The sequence below is a fragment of the Lynx canadensis genome, chromosome A2 (genome assembly GCF_007474595.2).
Source record: "Lynx canadensis isolate LIC74 chromosome A2, mLynCan4.pri.v2, whole genome shotgun sequence".
Lineage (NCBI taxonomy): Eukaryota > Metazoa > Chordata > Mammalia > Carnivora > Felidae > Lynx > Lynx canadensis.
Genome location: NC_044304.2, coordinates 4,515,540 through 4,536,927, shown reverse-complemented (window position 1 = coordinate 4,536,927; position 21,388 = coordinate 4,515,540). Strand labels below are relative to the sequence as shown.

General features: G+C 51.6%; 1 protein-coding gene and 1 non-coding gene across 2 annotated transcripts; both read right to left on the bottom strand.

The window, feature by feature from the left end:
* Window positions 1-2,556: 2,556 nt before the first annotated feature.
* LOC115509498 lies at window positions 2,557-2,663 on the bottom strand. Its single transcript, XR_003967391.1, has one exon. It is a non-coding gene; the product is annotated as a U6 spliceosomal RNA (small nuclear RNA).
* A 7,860-nt stretch (window positions 2,664-10,523) lies between these two features.
* TNFSF9 (TNF superfamily member 9) lies at window positions 10,524-12,846 on the bottom strand. Its single transcript, XM_030293698.1, has 3 exons — window positions 12,601-12,846; window positions 12,091-12,121; window positions 10,524-11,374 (listed from the first exon to the last, which is right to left on the bottom strand). The coding sequence occupies exons 1-3, from the start codon at window positions 12,844-12,846 to the stop codon at window positions 10,875-10,877; spliced, it is 777 nt and encodes a 258-aa protein (XP_030149558.1). The 3' UTR covers window positions 10,524-10,874.
* Window positions 12,847-21,388: the final 8,542 nt, after the last annotated feature.

Sequence of the window (21,388 nt, the reverse complement as noted above, 5' to 3'; positions counted from 1 at the left end):
CTCTCCTTCTCTCTGCCCCTCTCCTGTCCACACTCTCTGCCTCTCAAAATAAATAAATAAATATTTAAAAAATAGACCCCCCCATTGTCTAGAACATCTCCCACATATTTCTTTCACAACATTTGTAATGGTTAATTTTGTATGTCAACTTGGCTAAGCCACAGTCCCCAGATATTTGGCCACACATCAGTCTAAATTTTGCTGTGAAGGTATTCTTTTAGATGACTCGTATTTAAATTAGTAGCAGATTTTGAACAAAGCATATTGCCCCCCGTAATGTAGTTGGGCCTCATCCAATCAGTTGATGTCCTTCAGGGAAAAAGACAGAAGTTCCCCAGAGGTAGAAGGAATTCTGCCCCAAGAATGCCTTCAGGGCGGCACCTGAGTTGTGTGAGCCATCTCCTCAAAACAAATCTCTCTACACATACATGCTTATCCCATGGGTTCTGTTTCTCTGCAGAACTCTGACTAATACAGCATTTGTACCATCTTGAATTATTATACTTAGGGGTTATTTAGAAGGGAGATGAGTAGTATTTTCTGTAAAGGTCCAGACAATAAGTATTTTAGGTTTCATGGGCCATATGGCCTCCGTCACAGCTGCTCAACTCCACTGCTGGGCCATGAGAGCAACTATTCACGATACATAAACAAACGCTCATTCATGGCCATGTTCCAATAAGGCTTCACTTGCAGAAACAGGTGATGGGCTGCCAACCCCTGATCTAGAATATAAGCAGAACCCCAGCCTCTCTTCCTTACCCTGTGTCCCCAGTACCTAGAAACATGCTGACAGATTAAAAACCTCCAGTAAATATTTGTTGAGTAAATAAATGAGCGAATGAAAAGGTGTTGTCCCATCTCACTCTGGTAAGTCTTAACAGCCTAACTTTAATCAGCAACAATGTGTAATCTTTAAGCTTTAATATCTCCCTGAAAGATTGATAATGGAGGGTTTTACTCGATCTGAGGGAGTGTTCTTATAGATTTTATTAGTCATGTATTTAAATATCAAATCAAAAATTTGCTAAAGCCTTTCTAGGGAAATGATTTAGACTAATTCTGGAGTCTTTTGTTTGTTCTCTTAGCTCTGAATCTTTAGGTGTTGGTTCTTTTCTGCTGATGTGGAGTTCGGGGTATGTCTCTCATAGCGTTGATTTTTTTGGTCTCATGCCCCGTGATTCTTAGTTGTCTGTTCAGCTTTGAGTTTGAAAATTACAATTCTCCTGGGGCACCTGTGGTCTCAGACAGCGGAGCATTGCAACTCTTGATCTCAGGGTGTCATAAGTTTTGAGTCCTGCGTTGGGAATAGAGACTACTTAAAAACAAATAAATAAACTTAAAAAAAAACAATTTTCCTGCCTGTTCTATTTGCTATAACTTGACTCAGGAGAGGAGTGAGAAGTTACATCCATTGATGTAGCCTAAGGATAAATTATATCATTGGGTTTGCTCAGTATGTGGATCAGAAGAGAAGGTAGGGCTAACGCAGCTAGTTTCCATGTGTGTCTTTCTTTCCTTCTTTCCTTCTTTATTTCTCTTTCCTTCCTTCCTTTCTTCTTTCTCTTCTTTCTTCCTCCCTTCCTTCTTTCTTTCTTTCTCTCTTTCTTTCCTTCTTTCTCTTTCCTTCCTTCCTTTCTTCTTCTTTCTTTCTTCTTCCTTCCTTCCTTCCTTTCTTTCTTCTTCCTTCTTTCCTTCTTTTATTCCTTCCTTCCTTCCTTCCTTCTTTCTTTCTTTCTATTCATGCTTTCCTTCCTTCTTTCCTTCCTTCCTTCCTTTCTTTCTTCTTCCTTCTTTCCTTCTTTTATTCCTTCCTTCCTTCCTTCTTTCTTTCTTTCTATTCATGCTTTCCTTCCTTCTTTCCTTCCTTCCTTCCTTCCTTCCTTCCTTCCTTCCTTTCTTCTTCCTTCTTTCCTTCCTTCCTTCCTTCTTTCTTTCTCCTTTCTTTTTCTCTTTCTCTTTCTTGAGTATAGTTGACACCCAATGTTACACTAGTTTCAGATGCACAACATAGTAATGCAATAAGTCTGTGTCTTACACTTTGCTCAGCACAAGTGCAGCCACCCCCTGTCAGCGTGCAATGCTATCACAACAACATCGACAATTTTCTTTATGCTGTGCTTTTCATCCCCACAATTTATTCATTCCATAACTGGAAACCTCTATCTCCCACTCCTCTTCCTCCATTTTGTCCAATCCCCTCACCTCTTGTGTTTCTTTCTAAGTAATCACCTTGATAAATACCCCAAAACTTCCTCCTATTTCTTGAATCCACTCACACCACATTTGGAATTTCCTAGAACTGCCCCAGCCTTTGGGGTTTTGGTTTCCTCTGGGTTTGTTTCTTAATAATCTTGTTCTTGTCTGACTCATCTTAAATAAATACTTACAGTTTATATTCTCGTATAGGGGCCGGCGGGGAGCGAATGGTGAAGAAAATGGGACAAAATGTTAACAACGGATGCATCTGGATGAAGGGTATGTGGTTGTTCTTTCTACCCTTTTTATTCATGTAACTTTTCTTGAAATCTGAAATTATTCCCAAATACTCTTTCTTCTATTATGGAATGCTTCTCGAATTTGCACATCACCCTTACACAGGTTGCATGCCAGTCTTCTCTGTATCCTTCCAGGTTTAGTGTCTATGCTGCCAAAGTGAGCTCCAAATACTTACTCCTTTAAATTTTTTAATGTTTATTTACTTTTGAGACAGAGAGAGACAGAGCATGAGCAGGGGAGGGGCAGAGAGAGAAGGAGACACAGAATCCGAAGCAGGCTCCAGGCTCTGAGCCGTCAGCCCAGAGCCTGACGCGGGGCTCGAACTCACAGACCGTGAGATAGTGACCTGAGCTAAAGCCAGGCACTTAACCAATTGAGCCACCCAGTCGCCCCAAAAACTTACTTCTTTAAAAGAAGTTGCCTGTAGAGGCCATCTCAAAGTCTTAGCTTGTCACTAATTTCTCAAGCCACTCTGATGCAACTTGATTCATTCATTTATGCCCCTGAGTTAACCACTCATGATTTTGATGATTCAAACTCTGGAGGATATTTTTGGTTCTCATCTTAACGGACTTTTTGCACTATCAGATATCATTGAGCACAACTTCCTCCTTTGAAGCACATTCCTTGGGATCTTGACTTTCCTCTTTCTTGTGTGACTGCTCCTCTCGCAGGCTTTTGTGCACATCTGACCACCTACTGAACCGTTACATGTTGAAGTTCCTCAGTGCTTGATCTGAGACCCTCTTTTCTGTTACCTCTTCACTTGTTATTCTCAGACATCTCATCCTTGCCCCGAACATCCTTTATATAAATATACCAACAACTCTTAAATCTCCATCCTAGCCAAAGAGCTTGCATAGCCGCAGAACCAACTTAATATTCCCACATGGCCACCTCAGAGGCACGTGGAAATTCCACTCATCCCAAAATGACCTATGAGTTTCCAGGGTCCCCAAATCCCTAAATACCTCCTAGTTGCACGAGCCACAAGTCTTGGCTTCTCTTCCTCCTCCCTCTCGCCCATATTCAAAGCTTTGGCAACTCCTGTTCCTTTCTGTCTCTCTCTTATATGCACACACTCCCTCTCCATCTTCAGACCTAACACTTCATCCCAAACCTCCTGCTCTCTCTCGGCCGAGTAATCCCATGGGCCTCCTTGCCTCTACTCTCTGCTTTTCATTTGACATCCCTGCCACAGAGATCTAGTCAAAAAGCTAATCTGACCTCTTGTATTCCTAACACTCCATTATGCTCAGGATAAAACTGGCTGGCCTCCTCGAGCTGGTATGGTCTAATCCCTTCCCCCCGTTTCACACTGTTGTGGTCACTCTCCTACCTCTGGCTTTTGTATATGCTGCCCTGCCCACCTGGAACTCACTTCCCCAAACCTTCTCTTTGCCTGATGCACCTGGGACCTTTGATATCGTCTCTCTGTGACCCAACTGATAATAGCTTCCATATTTTGAGTGAAGTACAAGGCACTATGCTATTAAACCCATTCGCTGACTAGATGCTCCCAAATGCCCATGAGACACAAAATGGTTTCCAATTTTACAGTTGAAGACACACTAGGCACAGAGAGGTCAATGCACTTGCACAAGGGTGCACAGCTTAGCTAGCACTGGCAGAATGAGGGCTTGAACTCAGCTCTGTGTGAGTCTCAAAATGCACACTCTGTATGACCCAGCAATTCCACTTCCTGGTATATATATCCAAGAGAGTTGAAATCAGGATTCCCCAAGAAATATCTACACTCTCATGTTCACTGAAGCATCATTCACAATGGCCAAGATCTGGGAACAACCTAAATGACTTCTGACAGATAATGAAAATGTGGTGTAGCCATATCATGGGATATACCACTCAGCCCTAAAAGAGAAGGAGGGGCACCTGGGTGGCTCCACTGGCTAAGCATCTGACTTGGGCTCAGGTCATGATCTCATCGTTTGTGGGTACAAGTCCCGTGTCGGGCTCTGCGCTGAACTGACAGCTCGGAGCCTGGAGTCTGCTTCGGATTCTGTGTCCCCCTCTCTCTCTGCCCCTCCATACTCGTGCTCTGTCTCTCAAAAAAAAAAAAAAAAGTTAATAATTTTTTAAAAAGAAAAGGAAACCCTGCCCCTTGCAGCAACACAGATGAACCTGGAAGACATTATACTAAGTGAAGTAAGACAGACACAGACTGTAAGACAAATACCGAAGATTTTCTTGGTATGTGGTATCTAAAGTCGTCAGATTCATAGAAATCTGACCCCAGGGGCAACCGGGTAATTGTTCACATTCAGTGGGGGCAGAGGGTCTGTAATGCAAGACGAAGATGTTCTAGACTTCCCCTGTACAATGTTATGCCTGTAGCTGACAAGGGGGAGTGTTGTGCACTTCTGATATTGTTAACAGGGTAGCTCTCACGTTAAGTATTCTGAACATCATTTTCAAAAATGCTCTGTGACCCATCTCTGCTCCTTCCTCACCATACTGCTCCCAGCGCACGCACACACACACACACACACACACACACACACACACGGGCAAGGCTTCAGGCTTTCCACTCAGCTTCCATCACTGGAAATTCATCCCACAACGCTGCTGGTGGGGAGGTGGGAGGGTGCAGGGTCTCTGCTCAGTGTCTTCAGACCCACACCCATCCTGGGTAGCAGAGGTTTCCTGGCAGACTGAGTCAGAGACTGAGGGAAGCAAGAGAGGGATGAGAAGAGCCTTGACTCTTTGCAGAGAGGTTGGAAACTGCACTTGAAAAGTCTGAGAACCCTCAGCCAGGAAACCCTCCTCCAAAGGGTCCTGCCCCTGGGATGGTGTGGGTGGGCCATCACCACTTTGTACATCCCACCTCTTGTGAAGGGTCTGGATTTACATCCCACTCTCTCATACAACTCCACAATCCCTGATCCCAAACCCTAGAAGTCAAATATGTTTTGGAATCCAGTATTTACACTGGTAATAGATAGATAGAGATATAGACAGATATCTAGATATCTATCTCTATATATCTGACCTCACCCCCAACACAGGGCTTGTAAACTCTAGTAAATTCCTAAAATAAAACACTAGCAGCATCTTTGTTCTATGAGGTGACTCCGGGGGTTGGGGGAAGGGGACTCTGATGACTCCTTGCTGGTGGCTGAGAATTGCTTATTGGTGTCAGGAAAAGCCTCCACAGATTTGGTGGCCAGAAGAATCAGCAGTGGTTTTGTGTGAGTAATAAAGCAGACTCGTACCATATATATCACATCATATTAAAGGGGACTCATACAGTATATATTATACATATGTTACCACCACATACCACAGGCTTCTGGAACAGCACCCATTAATCAAGCATACTAACATCCCTATTATAGGAATATTTGAGCTAAGGAATCAGTAAAAATCATAAACACATTCACATGAGTTCAGTCCATTTGGGCTGTTGAAGGAGTTTATGAAGATTTTTCTGTTTGGGGATTTTATAGTTGTGGATGCAGGACTATGAATCCATGGTCGTCTTTTTTTTTTTTTTTTTTTTTAGGCTTTTTTATTTTTGTTTTTTTATTTTTTGAGAGAGAGAGAGAGAGCAGGGGAGCAGCAGAGGGAGAGAGAGAATCTTAAGCAGGCTCCACACTCAACGCAGAGCCCAACATGGGGCTAGATTGCACAACCAACCAAGAGATCAAGACGGGAGCCCTGACTGAGCCACCCAGGCGCCCCTCTGTGGTTGTCTTTGCAACACATCTTTCTAGAATTGCCTTTGTAACTTTATAACCCCTATCTTGGCAAGGGTGTCTTTTTGACATCACAGATGTGCCATTGTACCCCCTCTCCTTTGTTGTTGTTTTCTTTTTAAGTTTATTTCTTTATTTTTGAAAGAGAGAGAGAGAGAGAGAGAGAGAGAGCACTAGCAGAGGAGGGATAGAGAGAGAGAATCCCAAGCAGGCTCCACACTGTCAGCACAGAGCCCGATGAAGGGGTCTATTTCATGAACCATGAGCTCATGACCTGAGCTGAAATCAAGAGTTGGACACTTAATGGACTGAGCCACTCAGGCATCATTCCATTGTTTCTTTGTCACACACCCTTATGTCACTGTAGAATTCCATGTGTGAGTTGGTGTGAAATGTATCGAGTGCTTACCAAGAGCCTGGCACTGTGCATTAAGTGTCTCTTAAATGCAACAGAATCCTGTAACCATCTGTATCAGTTGGCTAGGGCTATCACAACAAAGTAGCACAAACTGGGTGTCTTAAACACATTTATTCTCTCACGGTTCGGAGACCAAAAGTACAAAATCAAAGTGTGGTCAGGACTGGTTCTCTCTGAGGCTGCAAGGGAGGGGTCTGTCCCAGGCCTTGGTTTATCGATGTGCCTCCTCACCATCACATGGCATTCTCCCTGTGTGTGTGTGTGTCTATCTCCAAATTTCCCCTTTTTAGAAGGATGCCATACTGGATTAGGGCCAAGCCTAATGACCTCCTTCTAACACAATTACCTCTGTAAAGACCCTATCTCCAAATACAGTCACATTCTGAGCTCCTGAGCAGGTAGGGCTTCCACATATGAATGGGGGGAGGAACACTATTCGACCCCAACTTTTCTGTATTCTATGAGGTCACTTGGAAGTGACTAGGGCTCCAGGAAGCCTGGTTCTACAACTCACACTGTCAACCACTCTGTTATTAGCTGTCTGTCTGATCTTGGGCTAACCTCCCTCGGCCTTCGTTTCTTTGCCTGTAAAATGAGAATTAAAATAGTAGCTTCCTGCTGGAGTCTTTGCAAAGCAATTAGTGCCTGGGAACAGTAAGCATTAATAAATGTCAGCTGTAATTACTGTCACTGTTGTGACAGACCCAATAACCCAGGAAGTAGGACAGACTCTCAGACCCCAAAACTACCAAGAAAGGCACCAACAACCTTGAAGGCCTGCATCCTCGAGCAGCATGGAACAGAACCCACCCCAGAAGGAAATTCATGGGAGGGCACCGAAGTTTCTCATGGCTGCTAAGGGTAGACACTAAATGTACTAGGTTGAATAATGTCGCCCACCCCCACCCCCGACCGCCGCGGGGTGGGGTGTTCGTGTCCTTTCTGGAACCTGAGAGTGTGACCTTATTTGGATATAGGGTCTTTGCAGATATTACCAGTTAAATTAAGATGAGGTTATACTGAAGTAGGAAGTTGGAGGCTCTCCATCCAGCAAGAGCAGTGTCCTTATACAAACAGAAGAGAAACACGAGACACACAGAAGGGAAACAGTCATGCCACAATGGAGGCAGAGATGAGAGTAACGTCAGTAGCCAGGAAAGGAACGCCAAGGAGGGCCAGCACCCACCAGAAGCTGGAAGAGGCAGGGCTGTTGGAGAGAGCATGGCCCTGCCAACACCTCGAATTCGGACTTCTGGCCTCCAGGACTGGCAGGCAGTAATTATCTGGTGCTTTAAGCCACCCAGTTTATGGCACTTTGTCGGAGCAGCCCCAGGAAACTAACGCCACTACGGTTTCCCCACATCACCTGGAAGAGACAAGTAGGGAACCTAGGTAGCTCCTCTGTCTCTCTAGGGCTCTTTGGTCTCATCTGCGAATCCCCATACATCTTCCTTCCCCCTTTCTGTGTCTGCACGTGGCTCCCTCCATGCTTCTGTCTCACGTACAGCTTCCGATTCCTGATCAATACCCTCGGTAGAGCCAGGCCTGCCCCTGTTCCTGTGCAAGGGGACGTGATTGGCCCAGCTCGAGTCATGTGTCCACTCTGGCCCAATCAGCTGCCCCAGAGGACTTGCGTCACCGGGTGCTACTCAAAATAGGCAACAACCGGGCTTCCAGGGTAGCGAGAAGCTGGCCCCTGGACCAAGGGTTCTGGGAAGCGCCCTTCCCCCAACAACCCTGGAGGTGTACCAAGGGCAAGGTTTTGGACGGCAAGGGCGGAAGTCCAGAGGAAGCATCTAGCAATGGGGGCAGGCGGTAACAGGCATTTGCCAGCGTGTGACCCAGACTAAAGCGATCTTGGACAAACGGCCACAATGATCACTCTGAAGTGCGGCACCACACACACACACACACACACACACACACATTCTTTCCCTTTTACTTAACCACACCCTTGAGTATGGGAGGTCCTTGATCGGCTCTGGTGCATGACTCAAACACGCTCCTCCTGAGTGCCCCCCCCCCCCCCCCCGTGGACTCCCAGCCTCCAGCAGGTCTGACAGGAGGTGGGGGTTTCCAGAGCCACTCCAAACGGCCTTCTGCCTGTAAGCCCCCTTAATAAACCGTTTCTCATGGAGCTGGACTGACAGACCTTTTTCTCCCGTCTTAACAGCTCCTTGGGCCTGTAGAGGTCATTTTGCACTTGCTTCCTTTTCACAGAACAACCGATTCGCTTGATAATTTCATTGCCAATATGGGGGGAGGGGGGGACATTCACAGGTGTCAGCTCAACGCCAGTTCTGCCCACTCAGGAGGGACTCTTTGAGAACGGGTAGAAGTGAGTCAGGCAAACGGCATTCGCCTCCACATCCGCAGCCCATCCCACAACCCCCGTCTGGCCAGTGCAGGCCACTCTCCCAACTCTGCCTCCCTCATTCCCTTACCTCCTCCTAAGGCCCCTCCAGGTCATCTGCTCTGTGGGGACTTCTCTGCCCACCCCAGCCCCTTTCGTCCTGAATAAGAAGCCAAGATTCAGGAGTGCCTGGGTGGCTCCGTCAGTTAAGCGTCGGACTTCAGCTCAGGTCGTGATCTCACAGTTGGTGGGTTCAAGCCCCGCATGGGACTCTGTGCTGACAGCTCAGAGCCAGGAGCCTGCTTCGGATTGTGTCTCCCTCTCTGCCCTTCCCCAGCTTGCTCTCTCTCTCTCTCAAAAATAAATAGACATTAAAAAAATAAATAAGAAATTAAAAAAAAATAAAAAACAAGCCGAGATCCCGCTGGTTTGTGTTGACCAGCAGGCAGACCTACATGGTGGGGACGTTATGGGGCTAGGGGAGCCGGCCTGGCCCGGAGACACTGGTGTGCTAGCAAATGCCTAACAACCAGCTCTCCAGAGGGGGGAAAATGACTATGTGCATTTATTATCAATTTTGTTGGCAAAAATGTGCAGCACAGAATCTGCGAAATACATATATAAAATACTTTTCATTGCAAATTCCATAGTCAATTCTGACAGATTACCTCCCTTGATTTTTCCCACTCCTGTCCCCAGAGCCACCCGGGATTCCAAGTGACAACTGAATATTGGTTGATCCTGTTCCTTTAAAGACGCAGATGGCCTGGGATGACAAAGATGTCCACGCTCACTGGCTTGCCAGTCATGTTGAGCAACATCTTCGCTAAATCCGATAAATGGTCCGAAAACACAAGACTTCCTCAATTTTCCATGTGCTATTCACAACGCAACAGCCCAAGACAAGACACACTTTTAAGCATCATCTACATGTTTAACATCATTTTCTCCATCGCTGTCTTAAACAGATGATCCACACACAGTACATGAAGCCGACCTGAAGCATTTGCAGGCAGATGCCTCTTGGCTGATTTTAAGTTAGCAGCGTGAGGTCACGGAACACAGTCGGCAAGCCAGGTCCTGCAGAATGGCGTTCCACGACACCTCGGCCACAGATACGAGAAGTAGGTGACTTCAGGAGCCCAAATAATAATAAGATGGGAAAGAAATCCCTAAAGTATAGGATAGTTAGGTCTCATAGAAGGTAACTCACGCTGCCTGGCATGCAACAAAGCCTCAATATTTCATAGTCATTAAGTTTGTAAGTATTGTTTAACCCCGTGCCACGCCCCACCTCACGCCCCCCACGTGGTCTGGTCATACAGGGTCGCACGCAGTCATGGTTAACAGGGTCAAGCGGGCATACCTGACGGCCAGCTTGGCAAAAGCTGGGCTATCTGGCCTGCTCAGGGCTGTGTCCCCAACATCTCAAACAGTGCCTGACGACACAGGAGATGCTCAAAACAAACTCCATGCGTGAAGGTCACACAGCGTAGTCACACGGACCCCCCAAAGACTAGCCCCTCGAAAGCCGCAGCAGGGCTGTGGATGAGTCTTTATTTCTCACATATTGACATAAATAGTTGTTTTTTGTTTTGTTTTGTTTTTTCCCGTTGTTTGCTGCTCTGTCTCCAGCCCTGCACAGGGCCTGGCATATAGAAGATGTTCAATAAATATACATTGAATGGATTAATACAATGGACTAATATAAAGTACACCGTTGAGCTCAGGCTCAGAATAAATACCAAAAGTTCGACTTGAGGCAGGAGTGGGAGAGAGTCCCATTGGAGAGTCCTCGAGGAGGGGGTCAGCAGCGGGGACCCCTGCCAAGCCGGGTGAGGTAGAGTGGCCGGGCGTCACCAAGAGCCCCGGGGAAAGAAGGCAGCATTCATTCTCTGTCCGGCGGGGGGTACCCGGGCCCAGTGTCAATGGGCCATGGCGGCAGGGAGAGTCCAGCAGGGACTTTGGTGGCCACTCGGAAGAGGCCCAAGATCGTGGCGCCCTGCGCAAGCTGCCAGGCAAGGTGTGCCCCCGCCTCTGCGCGCAGGTGAACGCCCAGGCGCTGGCCCGCGCCCAGGTGCAGCAGGCTGCTTCGGAAACCAGAGGCTGAGTCCGGGGCTTTGGGGGATGGAGGCGGCAGGTCCAAGGTCAGGGCCAAGGCCGCAGCCCCAGCGTCCAGGGGCCGCAGGTGCAGGGCAACGGAGACAGAGCCCGAGCCGAAGCTGGATACCACCCGCTGCAGCTTCAGGTGCAAGAAAACATAGTAGACGCCAGGCTCTGCCACCATCAGCTCCCGCGAGTGCTGGTCGTAGCTCAGGCCGGGCCCCAGGAACACCCCTGCCAGGCCTGGGTCGCTGTACCAGCGCAGGGGCCCTTCAGTCAGCTGTACTGAAGGAGGGAGGAAGAAGAGGGGAGGTTGGCTGAGCACTGCTGGGGGGCAGAGGTGCAGGCCTGGGGAGGGGCGCTGGGGAGGTCTTGGAAGGAAGAGGTTCCCAGAGGGAGGTGAGGCTGGTAAGGGAAGGAAGGGGTTTGGCCAGGGAGGGCAGTGGGGGGGATCTGAGGGGCAGGGGGAGGCGCCTCAGAGAGGGAGGAGGTGGAGGGAGAGGTGGTGGGGGGAGGGTCTCAGGAAGGGGGAGAAGACAGAAGGGAAGGGTGGGGAGGAGAGTCTGAAAGGGGGAGGGAGGGGAGAATAGGGAGGAAGCTCTGGAAGGGGAAAGAGGTTAGAAGGAGGTCTCCAGAAGCAGCAAAGGGAACCGGGGGAGAAGGAGAGGAAAGTCTGGACCTCGGGGAACCCAGTGGGAGAGACAAGAGCAGGCTGGGGTCTGTGGGATCCAGCCACAGGTGCCACGGCAGGGGTGGGGGTGGGGGCGTCTGAGGTAGGCACATTTGGAGGTCAGAAGAAGAAAAGCGGCACCCAGAGAGGGTCATGGGAAGGTCAGAAAGCCAGAGAAGGTTCAAAGCAGTGAGGGGACAGCTCTTAGAGAGTGGGGGGAAGAGGGCCAGATGGGGGGAGTGGAGGCCTCCCTCTCCCGAGGGTTCCTCGGCCTCGTGGCCACCCCCGGCCCCCACGCCCCCCCCCCCAGGGAATGACGCAGGACACTCACCATCTTGGGCCACCAGCTGCGCGAACACGGCCTGCGAAGAGGAAAGGCGGAAAGTGGGATGCAGGCCCCCGCCTCCCGCTGCCGCAGTCCCGGGAGAGCGGGGAAGGGGGGGGTCCCCGGGGTCGGCGCAGGCCTTGACCCTCCGCCCCCGCCCCGCCGCGGGCTCCAAACGTTCAGCGGGAGCGCACACGCACACCCCAGGCTGGTGGCTCAAGCTGGCCCCAAGCCCTGGGGTCTGCCAGGGCAGAACCTCGTGGCTCAGTAAAGAGGAGAGGTGCCCTCCGGGGGCCCCCTGGGGAGGGACAGGGGGATACCCCAAGGGTGCGGAAGAAAAACCGAGGTCCTCCGGGAGCTGAGAAAGCACCTCGAGTCCCCTCAGCGGTTCGAGATGACTAGCCCTCGGGGTCCGGGGCCCGGGATGCAGACGGGGTGCCGCTGGGAGGGGCCCCCGCGAAGTCCTGCGTAGGCAAGGGGTGCGCTCGGGGGCCCCGGGGCTGGGGCGCATCTCACCTGCGGAGAGTCGGGGAGGCGGGCGCGGGCGTCGGGCGGCTGCTCGGGGACGCGGGGGAGGCTGGGGCCGGGCGCCGCGGAGGCCGCGGGCGCGACCCAGGCGCTGAGCCAGCAGGCGGCGCAGGTGCCGGCGAGCAGCAGCAGCGCGACGCTGAGGGCCCAGGGCAGCGGGCGGCAGGCGGGGCCGGGGGGCGCGGGCGGCCGCTGGGCCTCGGGGTCCGGGACGGCGTCGGCGCGGGGGCACATGGCCGGCGGCGAGCGGCTGCAGCCGGGCCCGGGGCGCCGCGCTTTATAGCGACCCTCCGGAAGCCGCGTTTTCCGGGGCGGGGCGGGCGGGGATCCCGGCGTCCCGCCCCGCTCGGCCTTCCGTGCGAAGTTTCCCTAACTTTCTCTTCTCTGAATCTCCACTCTCCTTCTCCTTTCTCGCCCTCCGAGGGCCAGCCCACCGTTTCCCCTTCGTCCCTACTTGTCTCCCGTGCCTCCCGGCGATCTCTCTCCGCCTCTCTGTCTCTCTGGGTGTCTCTTTGTACCTCTGCACCGCCTCTTTTCCCTGGGCCTCGCTCGCTCGCTCTTTATCTGACCACTGTCTCCGTAGGAGGTCGCGCGGGATCTTTCCGTCTCTCGGCCTCATTATTTCCGTGCGTCTGCTTCTGTCTCCCCGTGACTCCCCCTGTCTCTCTAGGCCTCTGCCTCTCTGATTTTCTGTTTCTCAGTCTCTGACTCTTTCCCTTCCTTCTTGCCACTCCCTAGCCCCCCGCCCCGCCGCGCTCCCCTAAATCCAGCATAGCTGCGGAGGGGTCAGAGGACAGCCAGGCCTCAGCCCCCTTCAGCCCTCCCCCCCCAACCCTCCCTCACCTTCCCGGGGAGCCTTGGGCCTTCCCCATCTTGCCCCCACCCACCCACCTGGGCGCTTCCCGGCAGGGGCCCCCTCTGGACCCCACAGGCAGAAGGCTGGAGAGTCCAGGTAGAGAAATCCCCCTTGTAGGGAAGAGCCAGCCCTGGCTAAAGCAGAGGAAACTCAAATTTCCCATTCGCTGTCCCTGGTAGAGGCGGAGGCGGGAGGAGGAGCGGAGCAGGGGCCAAAACTCGGCCCCAAAAGAGGAAGCCACCGTTCATTAAGAGACCGGCGGCCCTGGAAAAGTCCTGAGCTCCTACAAAAGCCCTGCTCTGCCCTGACCGGCCCGGCCGGGTGGCCACGCCAATCCTCTGACCCTCTGCAGGCCTCACTTTCCCTGTGGAAACTGGGAGGGCCCGCAGGACACCTGATCTCGGCCCTGCTTGGGCAGCCAGGAAATGCAGGGGGTGGGAAGGGGGGTTATGTTGGTTCAACTGAGTTAAGTATAGGCTGGCACTGCCCCTGCGTTCTATCCTGTTGTATTGGGCCTCCCTGGGGAATTAGGGGAAGAAAACAATGATGACACTGGCCGTTGTTGGTGCACAGGTGCTAAGTGCTTCCGGTGTGAGTGGTTTATAAGGTGTGATACCCGAACCAGCAGCAGCAGCAGCACCTGGGGATTTGTTAGTTATGCAAATTATAGCACCACAAGCTAGACCTGCTGACGCTCTGGGAGCGTAAACTCTGGAGTCTCTGAGGAGTCTCGGTGGGGATGAGCCCTCCAGGCCACTGCATTGTACCGGGCACTTGCCGCCGGAATGTTCTTTCCCCAGACCGGCAGGCAGGGGACACCTTCTTGACACTCACTTTCCGTTCCAGCGTCACTCTGGGCAGAGATGATGAGCCCAGCACCGGGTACACTGTGCTTTTTCCCGAAACCCCAGCGCGGTCACAGCTAGAGCAGTTGTTTTTGAAAACTAAGCCAAAATTGTCAGCCAGCAGGCTGGGGAGCCAAAATGATCTCTCTGGCACAATGCCGCCATCACCATCCCCCAAGGCACGGTGGTTGGTGGCCACCCCACCCCCCAGGGCTCCGAAAGAGAGTGCGGTGGCAGCTAAGGTCCAAGAGTCACCCTGGACATCAGAGCGTTAAGTACACCGGTGCCCCTGAATGCAGGAGCTGAAATGTCCCCACTGCAGCCCTCACTACCCCCACTCAGCACCCAGGACTGGGAAGATGCGACAGTAAAAGGCCCATCTCCTAGGAACCTGACCAACCAGGAAGGAAGATACACAGATACCGAGGCCAAAGGGCCCTCTTCTGATGGCATCACTCAGCCAAGAAGCTCACAGGCCACGGGCCAGTCTGGTTTTGTTTCGTTTTTTAAGGTTTCTTTTTTAAATGTTGGGGCGCCTGGGTGGCTCCGTCGGTTGAGCATCCGTCTTCGGCTCAGGTCATGATCTCACGACTCCTGGGTTCAAGCCCTGCATCGGGCTCTGTGCTGACAGCTCAGAGCCTGGAGCCTGCTCCGGATTCTGTGTCCCTCTCTCTCTCTCTGCCCCTTCCCCATTCACAGCCTGCCTCTCTCTCTCTCTCTCTCTCTCTCTCTCTCTCTCTCTCTCAAAATAAATAAAAACCAAAAGATTTTTTTTTATGTTTTTTATTTATTTTGAGAGAGGGCACACGAGTGGGGGAGGGAGAGAGAGAATCCCAAGCAGGTTCCACATCGTCAGCACAGAGCCCCATGTAGTGAGAACAAGACCTGGGCCGAAATCAAGAGTCAGAAGCTCAACCAACTGAGCCACCGGGGGCCCCTTGGGCCAGTCTGTTTATTATTAAGTCCTACCCCCACAGTAGGCCCACAGCCAAGGATTGCCTCCGCTGACAACAATGGTATTTGGGGGACCACAAGCATCACCTTCTCCGATGACCTGCATGAAAGTGTCCCCCCCTGGGGTCCCGGGTGACACTGCCCCTGCTGAGTTTCCTTGAGAGCATTTCCACCATCTGAAATATTCTTATTTCTTTATTTCCTTGCTGGTTTTACCTACAAAATTGTTATCTCCTGAAGAGAAGCATTTCATCTGCTTTGTGACCCTTCTCCCTCCAGTGCCCAGAAAGTGGCAAGCCTCCGTAATATTCATTGAATGAATGAATGAATGAACGAGTGAAGTCTAGCATGACAGTTACCCACACAGGCTCTAGAGGTCAAGAAACCACAGTCCACGAGCTACAAAATTTTCGTTCCATTTTTTTCCGGTTTTGAGTGGCCGGGGAAAGTCAAAAGAAGAATTATTTCATGGCATCTGTGCAAATTATGTGAAAGTCAAATGTGAGTGTCCGCAAATAAAGTTCTGTTGGCACGTGGCCACGCCCATTCATTTGAGGGTTGCCTATGACCGTGTTTTCAATACTACAGCAGAGCTGAGCAGTTGCGACAGAGACCGGCCCACAAAGCCCAAGGTATTTACTCTCTCTTGTCCATTTCAGGAAAAAAAAAAAAGTTGCCATCTCTGCTCTTGAGTTTGGAATTTCAGCTCTCAAAGTTCTTGCTGTGTGATCTCAGGCAGCCTGCCTCACCTCCCTGAGCCTCATTTTTCCTATATGTTGAAGGGAATAAAAGTACGTCTCAAAGGCTGGTTGAGAGCTTGCCGTGAGCAGTGCCAGGCACAGAGTAAATGCTCAGTAAAGGCGGGCTGGCATATATGATCACTGAATCTCTTACAGCCCCAGTACAACGTCAGCCCCGATATGTAGATGCAGAAACCAAGACTCCAACAAAACATTGAAGTCGATGAGCCTCAGTGACTCACGATGACTGTTCTGAACTCCTCCCTGCACCAAGGGACTTGGAAGAGTCCTATACATTACCCCCCAAGGAGAGGAAACAAAGCCCAGCAGACCGGGGAAGGATCAGGCCACAGTCAGGGAGTGCCATGACGCGCTGCTGTGGTCGGGACATCTGAGCCAGGCAGCCCTGCCCACCGTGAGGCTCTCACCATCACCTTGCTGGCATCCCACGTTCACTGGAGTAGCACCTCTGCGTTCAGCTGTCTCCCCAAGGCGAGCGTGGGCCCGGTTTTCCTTGCCTTTAGGGGTAGGACCTGACTCCTCACCCTTATCATCACAGCGTTTAAGGGGGGGGGGGGGCGCTGGGCAGGAAGTAGTTGGAGGGAGGAGTACCATGCCTTCCCCCAGGAAGCCCAGTGAACAGGTACCTCCCCAGGAGGTATGCCTTGATTTTTCTTAGCAAAATTCAGTTCCTGATCTCTGGGTTCTACACTGCTCCCCAGCCCCTTCAGGTGGCCCTCCCCCCAGCCTGTGTCAACTTCTAGCTGGCCTGGATCCTCTGTCTCCCCTAGGGCAGAGGCAAAGCGTAACAGAGACTGTTAGTGATGTCTGCTGAGCAAGTACACGAGGGAGAGAGCAAGCAAATGGGGGGGGGGGGGGGGTGTGGTAAACAAGAAGGAGAAAAAAGGGAAGAATCAAATCAAAGAGGGTTGGTCTTGAGCCATGGCAATGTTAACATATGTGGAAGGAGGAAAGAGACACAGAAGGGGGACTCGTGTTATACAAGTTAGCCAAGTCTCTGGAAAAGCTAGGTTCGGGTCTCCGTAGCCCTAGATAGGACGGAAAAACATAGGGCCCCACACGTGAGCGTGTGTACCTGTGGTGTTGTGTCAGCACTACAAGGCATGGTCGTGCAAAGCAATTCAGCTCTGTGGAGTTGGAGTGCATGACCAGCTACTCTGAAATCATGTGTTTCCTTTTTTTTTTTTATTTTTTTTTATTTTTTTTATTTTTTTTTATATATATGAAATTTATTGACAAATTGGTTTCCATACAACACCCAGTGCTCATCCCAAAAGGTGCCCTCCTCAATACCCATCACCCACCCTCCCCTCCCTCCCACCCCCCATCAACCCTCAGTTTGTTCTCAGTTTTTAACAGTCTCTTATGCTTTGGCTCTCTCCCACTCTAACCTCTTTTTTTTTTTTTTTTCCTTCCCCTCCCCCATGGGTTCCTGTTAAGTTTCTCAGGATCCACATAAGAGTGAAACCATATGGTATCTGTCTTTCTCTGTATGGCTTATTTCACTTAGCATCACACTCTCCAGTTCCATCCACGTTGCTACAAAAGGCCATATTTCATTTTTTCTCATTGCCACATAGTATTCCATTGTGTATATATACCACAATTTCTTTATCCATTCATCAGTTGATGGACATTTAGGCTCTTTCCATAATTTGGCTATTGTTGAGAGTGCTGCTATGAACATTGGGGTACAAGTGCCCCTATGCATCAGTACTCCTGTATCCCTTGGATAAATTCCTAGCAGTGCTATTGCTGGGTCATAGGGTAGGTCTATTTTTAATTTTCTGAGGAACCTCCACACTGCTTTCCAGAGCGGCTGCACCAATTTGCATTCCCACCAACAGTGCAAGAGGGTTCCCGTCTCTCCACATCCTCTCCAGCATCTATAGTCTCCTGATTTGTTCATTTTGGCCACTCTGACTGGCGTGAGGTGATACCTGAGTGTGGTTTTGATTTGTATTTCCCTGATAAGGAGCGACGCTGAACATCTTTTCATGTGCCTGTTGGCCATCTGGATGTCTTCTTTAGAGAAGTGTCTATTCATGTTTTCTGCCCATGAAATCATGTGTTTCCAATGTGACGTTGCACACTTAGGAATGAGGAAAGGGTATGGGGGGGAAGGGGGTCCCGTATATGCACAGCTATGTCCCTGCTTGAGAAACCAGGAATGTCTGTTGCAAAAGTGTTGGGATTGCAAATGGCCAAAGCAGCCGTTGAAAAAGAAATGGACAGATTACTCTTCATAGAATCAATTTGGTAATGAAGCTGTGCACGAGGTTGAGTCACCTCCTTGGGGCTCGAGAGAGATCTCTAGGGGCTAGGAAAACTAAGTAAGCTGCAGGATGCCTCGTACTGAAATATGTGTTTTGCTTTAGAGCGGAGATATATTTGCACAGCACATTTCTAGAAGGTATATATATATATATATAAAAAAAAAAACAACAGAGGAATCTGCGGTGAGCAAATGTGGCTCTTTCACTGTATATGCTTTCGCCCACCTGCATTTTCCATGTGCTACTGTTTTGCTTTGTTTTGTTTTGTTTTGTTTTCATGTTAAGCACGGAATTGTGGTCAGGTGTGCACACACGTAGAAAGAAACCAGTAGCCCGAGCTGAAGAAGGGAAAATTTAGCACCAATGACATCAAGGGCAGGAAATGGTGTTTCCCTGCTAAGGGCAGTAGAAGGACACAGGGATGGGGAAGGCCCAGGCAGACCAGGGCCAGCCCCCAGGACCCCTCAGAGGGGCCTGGCATGAGAAGCCAGATCATTCTGCTGGGAAGCAAACCCAACGGCCCCAGGAAGGAAGTCCCAGGAGGGCCACCACCTGGAAGGGACTCTCCAACTTGCTCAGGGAGGCAGCCACAAAGCAGATAGACAAAGGGGTACCACAGACACCTCCATTCGAGTCATACACAATCACACAAAACAAGACACACACACACACACACACACACACACACACACACACACATTGAGACACATACCTGGACACATACTCGTAGATACACAAGAGCAGCCATCAAATCTATACACATACCCACTAACACATAAACAGCGTCAAAGAGACTCAAACCTCCTGGGATATGCAATCAGAGACACACAGTATCAGACACCCAGAGACCACCGGAGGCACATAAGTAACACAATGGCGCAAGTTGACCTAGAGAGACACGCAAGACGCTTGGAACAAAGACGCAAAGTACAAGGGAACGAACCCAAAGGAACCCAGGCCCATTCTTCAAATCGTCCAAGATCCACTCCCCTCCTAAGTGGGAACCCAGGCTCTTCCGGGGACCTGTCTTTCACTTTTTTGAGGAATCTGTAGGTCCCTTTCCTTGGCAGCGGCACCCAATGTAGGCCGCGGGCGACCCCTGGTGGATCAGGAGCCTCAACCCCGGCTGCAAAGCGAGTGGGCGTAGGGGGGCGGTCTACTTGAGGGTAGAGAGAAGGTGCTTCTAAGTCTTTGGTCTCAATGCAAAGGCGGGTGAGGAAGGGGCGTGGCGACGGGGCAGCGGGGAGACGGGCGGCCGGAGCCCGATCAGTCAGGCCTTGAGCCCGGAAACAGAGCCGGGAAGCTGCAGTGGGACGGAAGACCCTCAACCGCCCGGCTCCGACGACCTAGCCCCGCGCCCCTGCCCGGCGCTGCCCGCGGTACCTCGGAAGACCCAGTGAGCCGGGAGGCGGATTCCCATTGGTCCACGGCAGACCAATGAGACGCGTCTAGGGTGCTCGGCAGGGCGGGGCGATCGGTAGCGCAGAGGGAGGGGTGCTCGCCCGCCCAGCCTGGCTCTCGGCCAGAAAATGACCACCAAAGACTCGTCCAAGTTCTGGAATGTCCAGGGCAGAGGCCGCTGGTGCGAGAGAATTACCAGCCATCGCCGACGTGACTTTGACCCTAAGAAAGGTGGGTCGGCCCCTTCCAGGTCTGACCCTTCTCCCAAGCCCTGACCATTCTCCAGCCCCGCCCACTTATTTGTCATTATCCCCAGGCCCCGCCCACTTCCCCCCCCCCCGCCGTCAGCCACCCGGGCCCCGCCTATTCCCACTCCGAGTCCCGCCCACATCCTCCCATCCCCCACCCAGGCCTAGTCCCACTCCCCAGTCCCACCCACTTCCCAGACATCTCCCCAACCCTCGCCCCAAGTCCCGCCTACTATTCCGTCATTCTCCCTGGGCTCCGCCCAGTTGCCCAGCCGTCAGCCTCCCCATCCCGCCCACTTCTCTGTCATTCTCCCCAGGCTCGCCCACTTCCCCCAGCTCTTGACTTCCAGGCCCTGCTTACCCCCCCACACCCCCCCTCGGTCTCGTCCACCTCGGGTCATTCTCACCAGATTCTGCCCACTTCCCAGCCATCAGCCTCCAGGCCCTCTGCCCACTCGCCTCCCCGACTTACTTTGGTACCTCTCTTAGTCCAGAACCACCCTCTTCCCAGGCCCTGTCCTTCTGTTTCCTATCTAAACTCCTCTCCCCTTTCCTGGTTCCACCTTTCAGGAACTCTGCGTCCCCTTCTCAGGCCAAGCCTTCAAACCATCCCCATCCCTAGTCTGACTTCCTCGGGCGCTCTGTGGCCTGCGGGGCCTCTGGTCACTTTGTCTAATTCCTTTAGGCCTCGCCCCTTTTGTTCCACCCTTCCTTCTTCCAGGCCCCCCCCCCCCACACACACACACACACTATCAAGGTCCTACCCCAAAGCCACCAAGTTCCTGGTGTGGGATGGGGGTGGAGGGGCTCCTCGCTACTGGAGCTAGGGAGGTCTCAGTTTCCCCAGCCCTGCCCTTCCTCTGGAAGGCCCTAACCCTTTGGCCATCTAAGTACCTGCCTGCAGTGGGATCCCACCCCTGCCAGAGTGCTATTCACTGTCCAGGCCCGTCTCTCCCCTCTGTGGCCCCGTCCAGCTCACAGGACACTAATTCCAGTCCAGACGGGTGTGCCCACCCTGTCGCCCGCAGTTGATGAATTTACCACATACCATTTTGGCCTTGCCCCACCTCGTGATCTGGTACCAGTGCCTGGTCTGGGGACCCATGCAGGACACTCTTGCCCCACCTCCTGCTGCACATCTGGACCTCCAGGATGTTGGTGGCTTTGGACATATTCTGTCTGCTGCTGGGTGAGCCCCCTCCCCACCAGCCTTGAGCACCCCCCAATCACGACACCCAAAGATCTGTGGAGGGGTCTATCTACCTGTCTTTATCCAAGGGTCCTTGGACTGTTGGCTGGCTGGCTGCCGTTGGGCGTGTACTTGGGTCACATGTCTTCATCAGTGTATTTCTGGGGTGACTGGGTCAATGTGTGTCTGTGTGCATGGAGGAGAAAGGGACTCTCTACAAGTATGACCTGTCATCCTGGGTCTGTG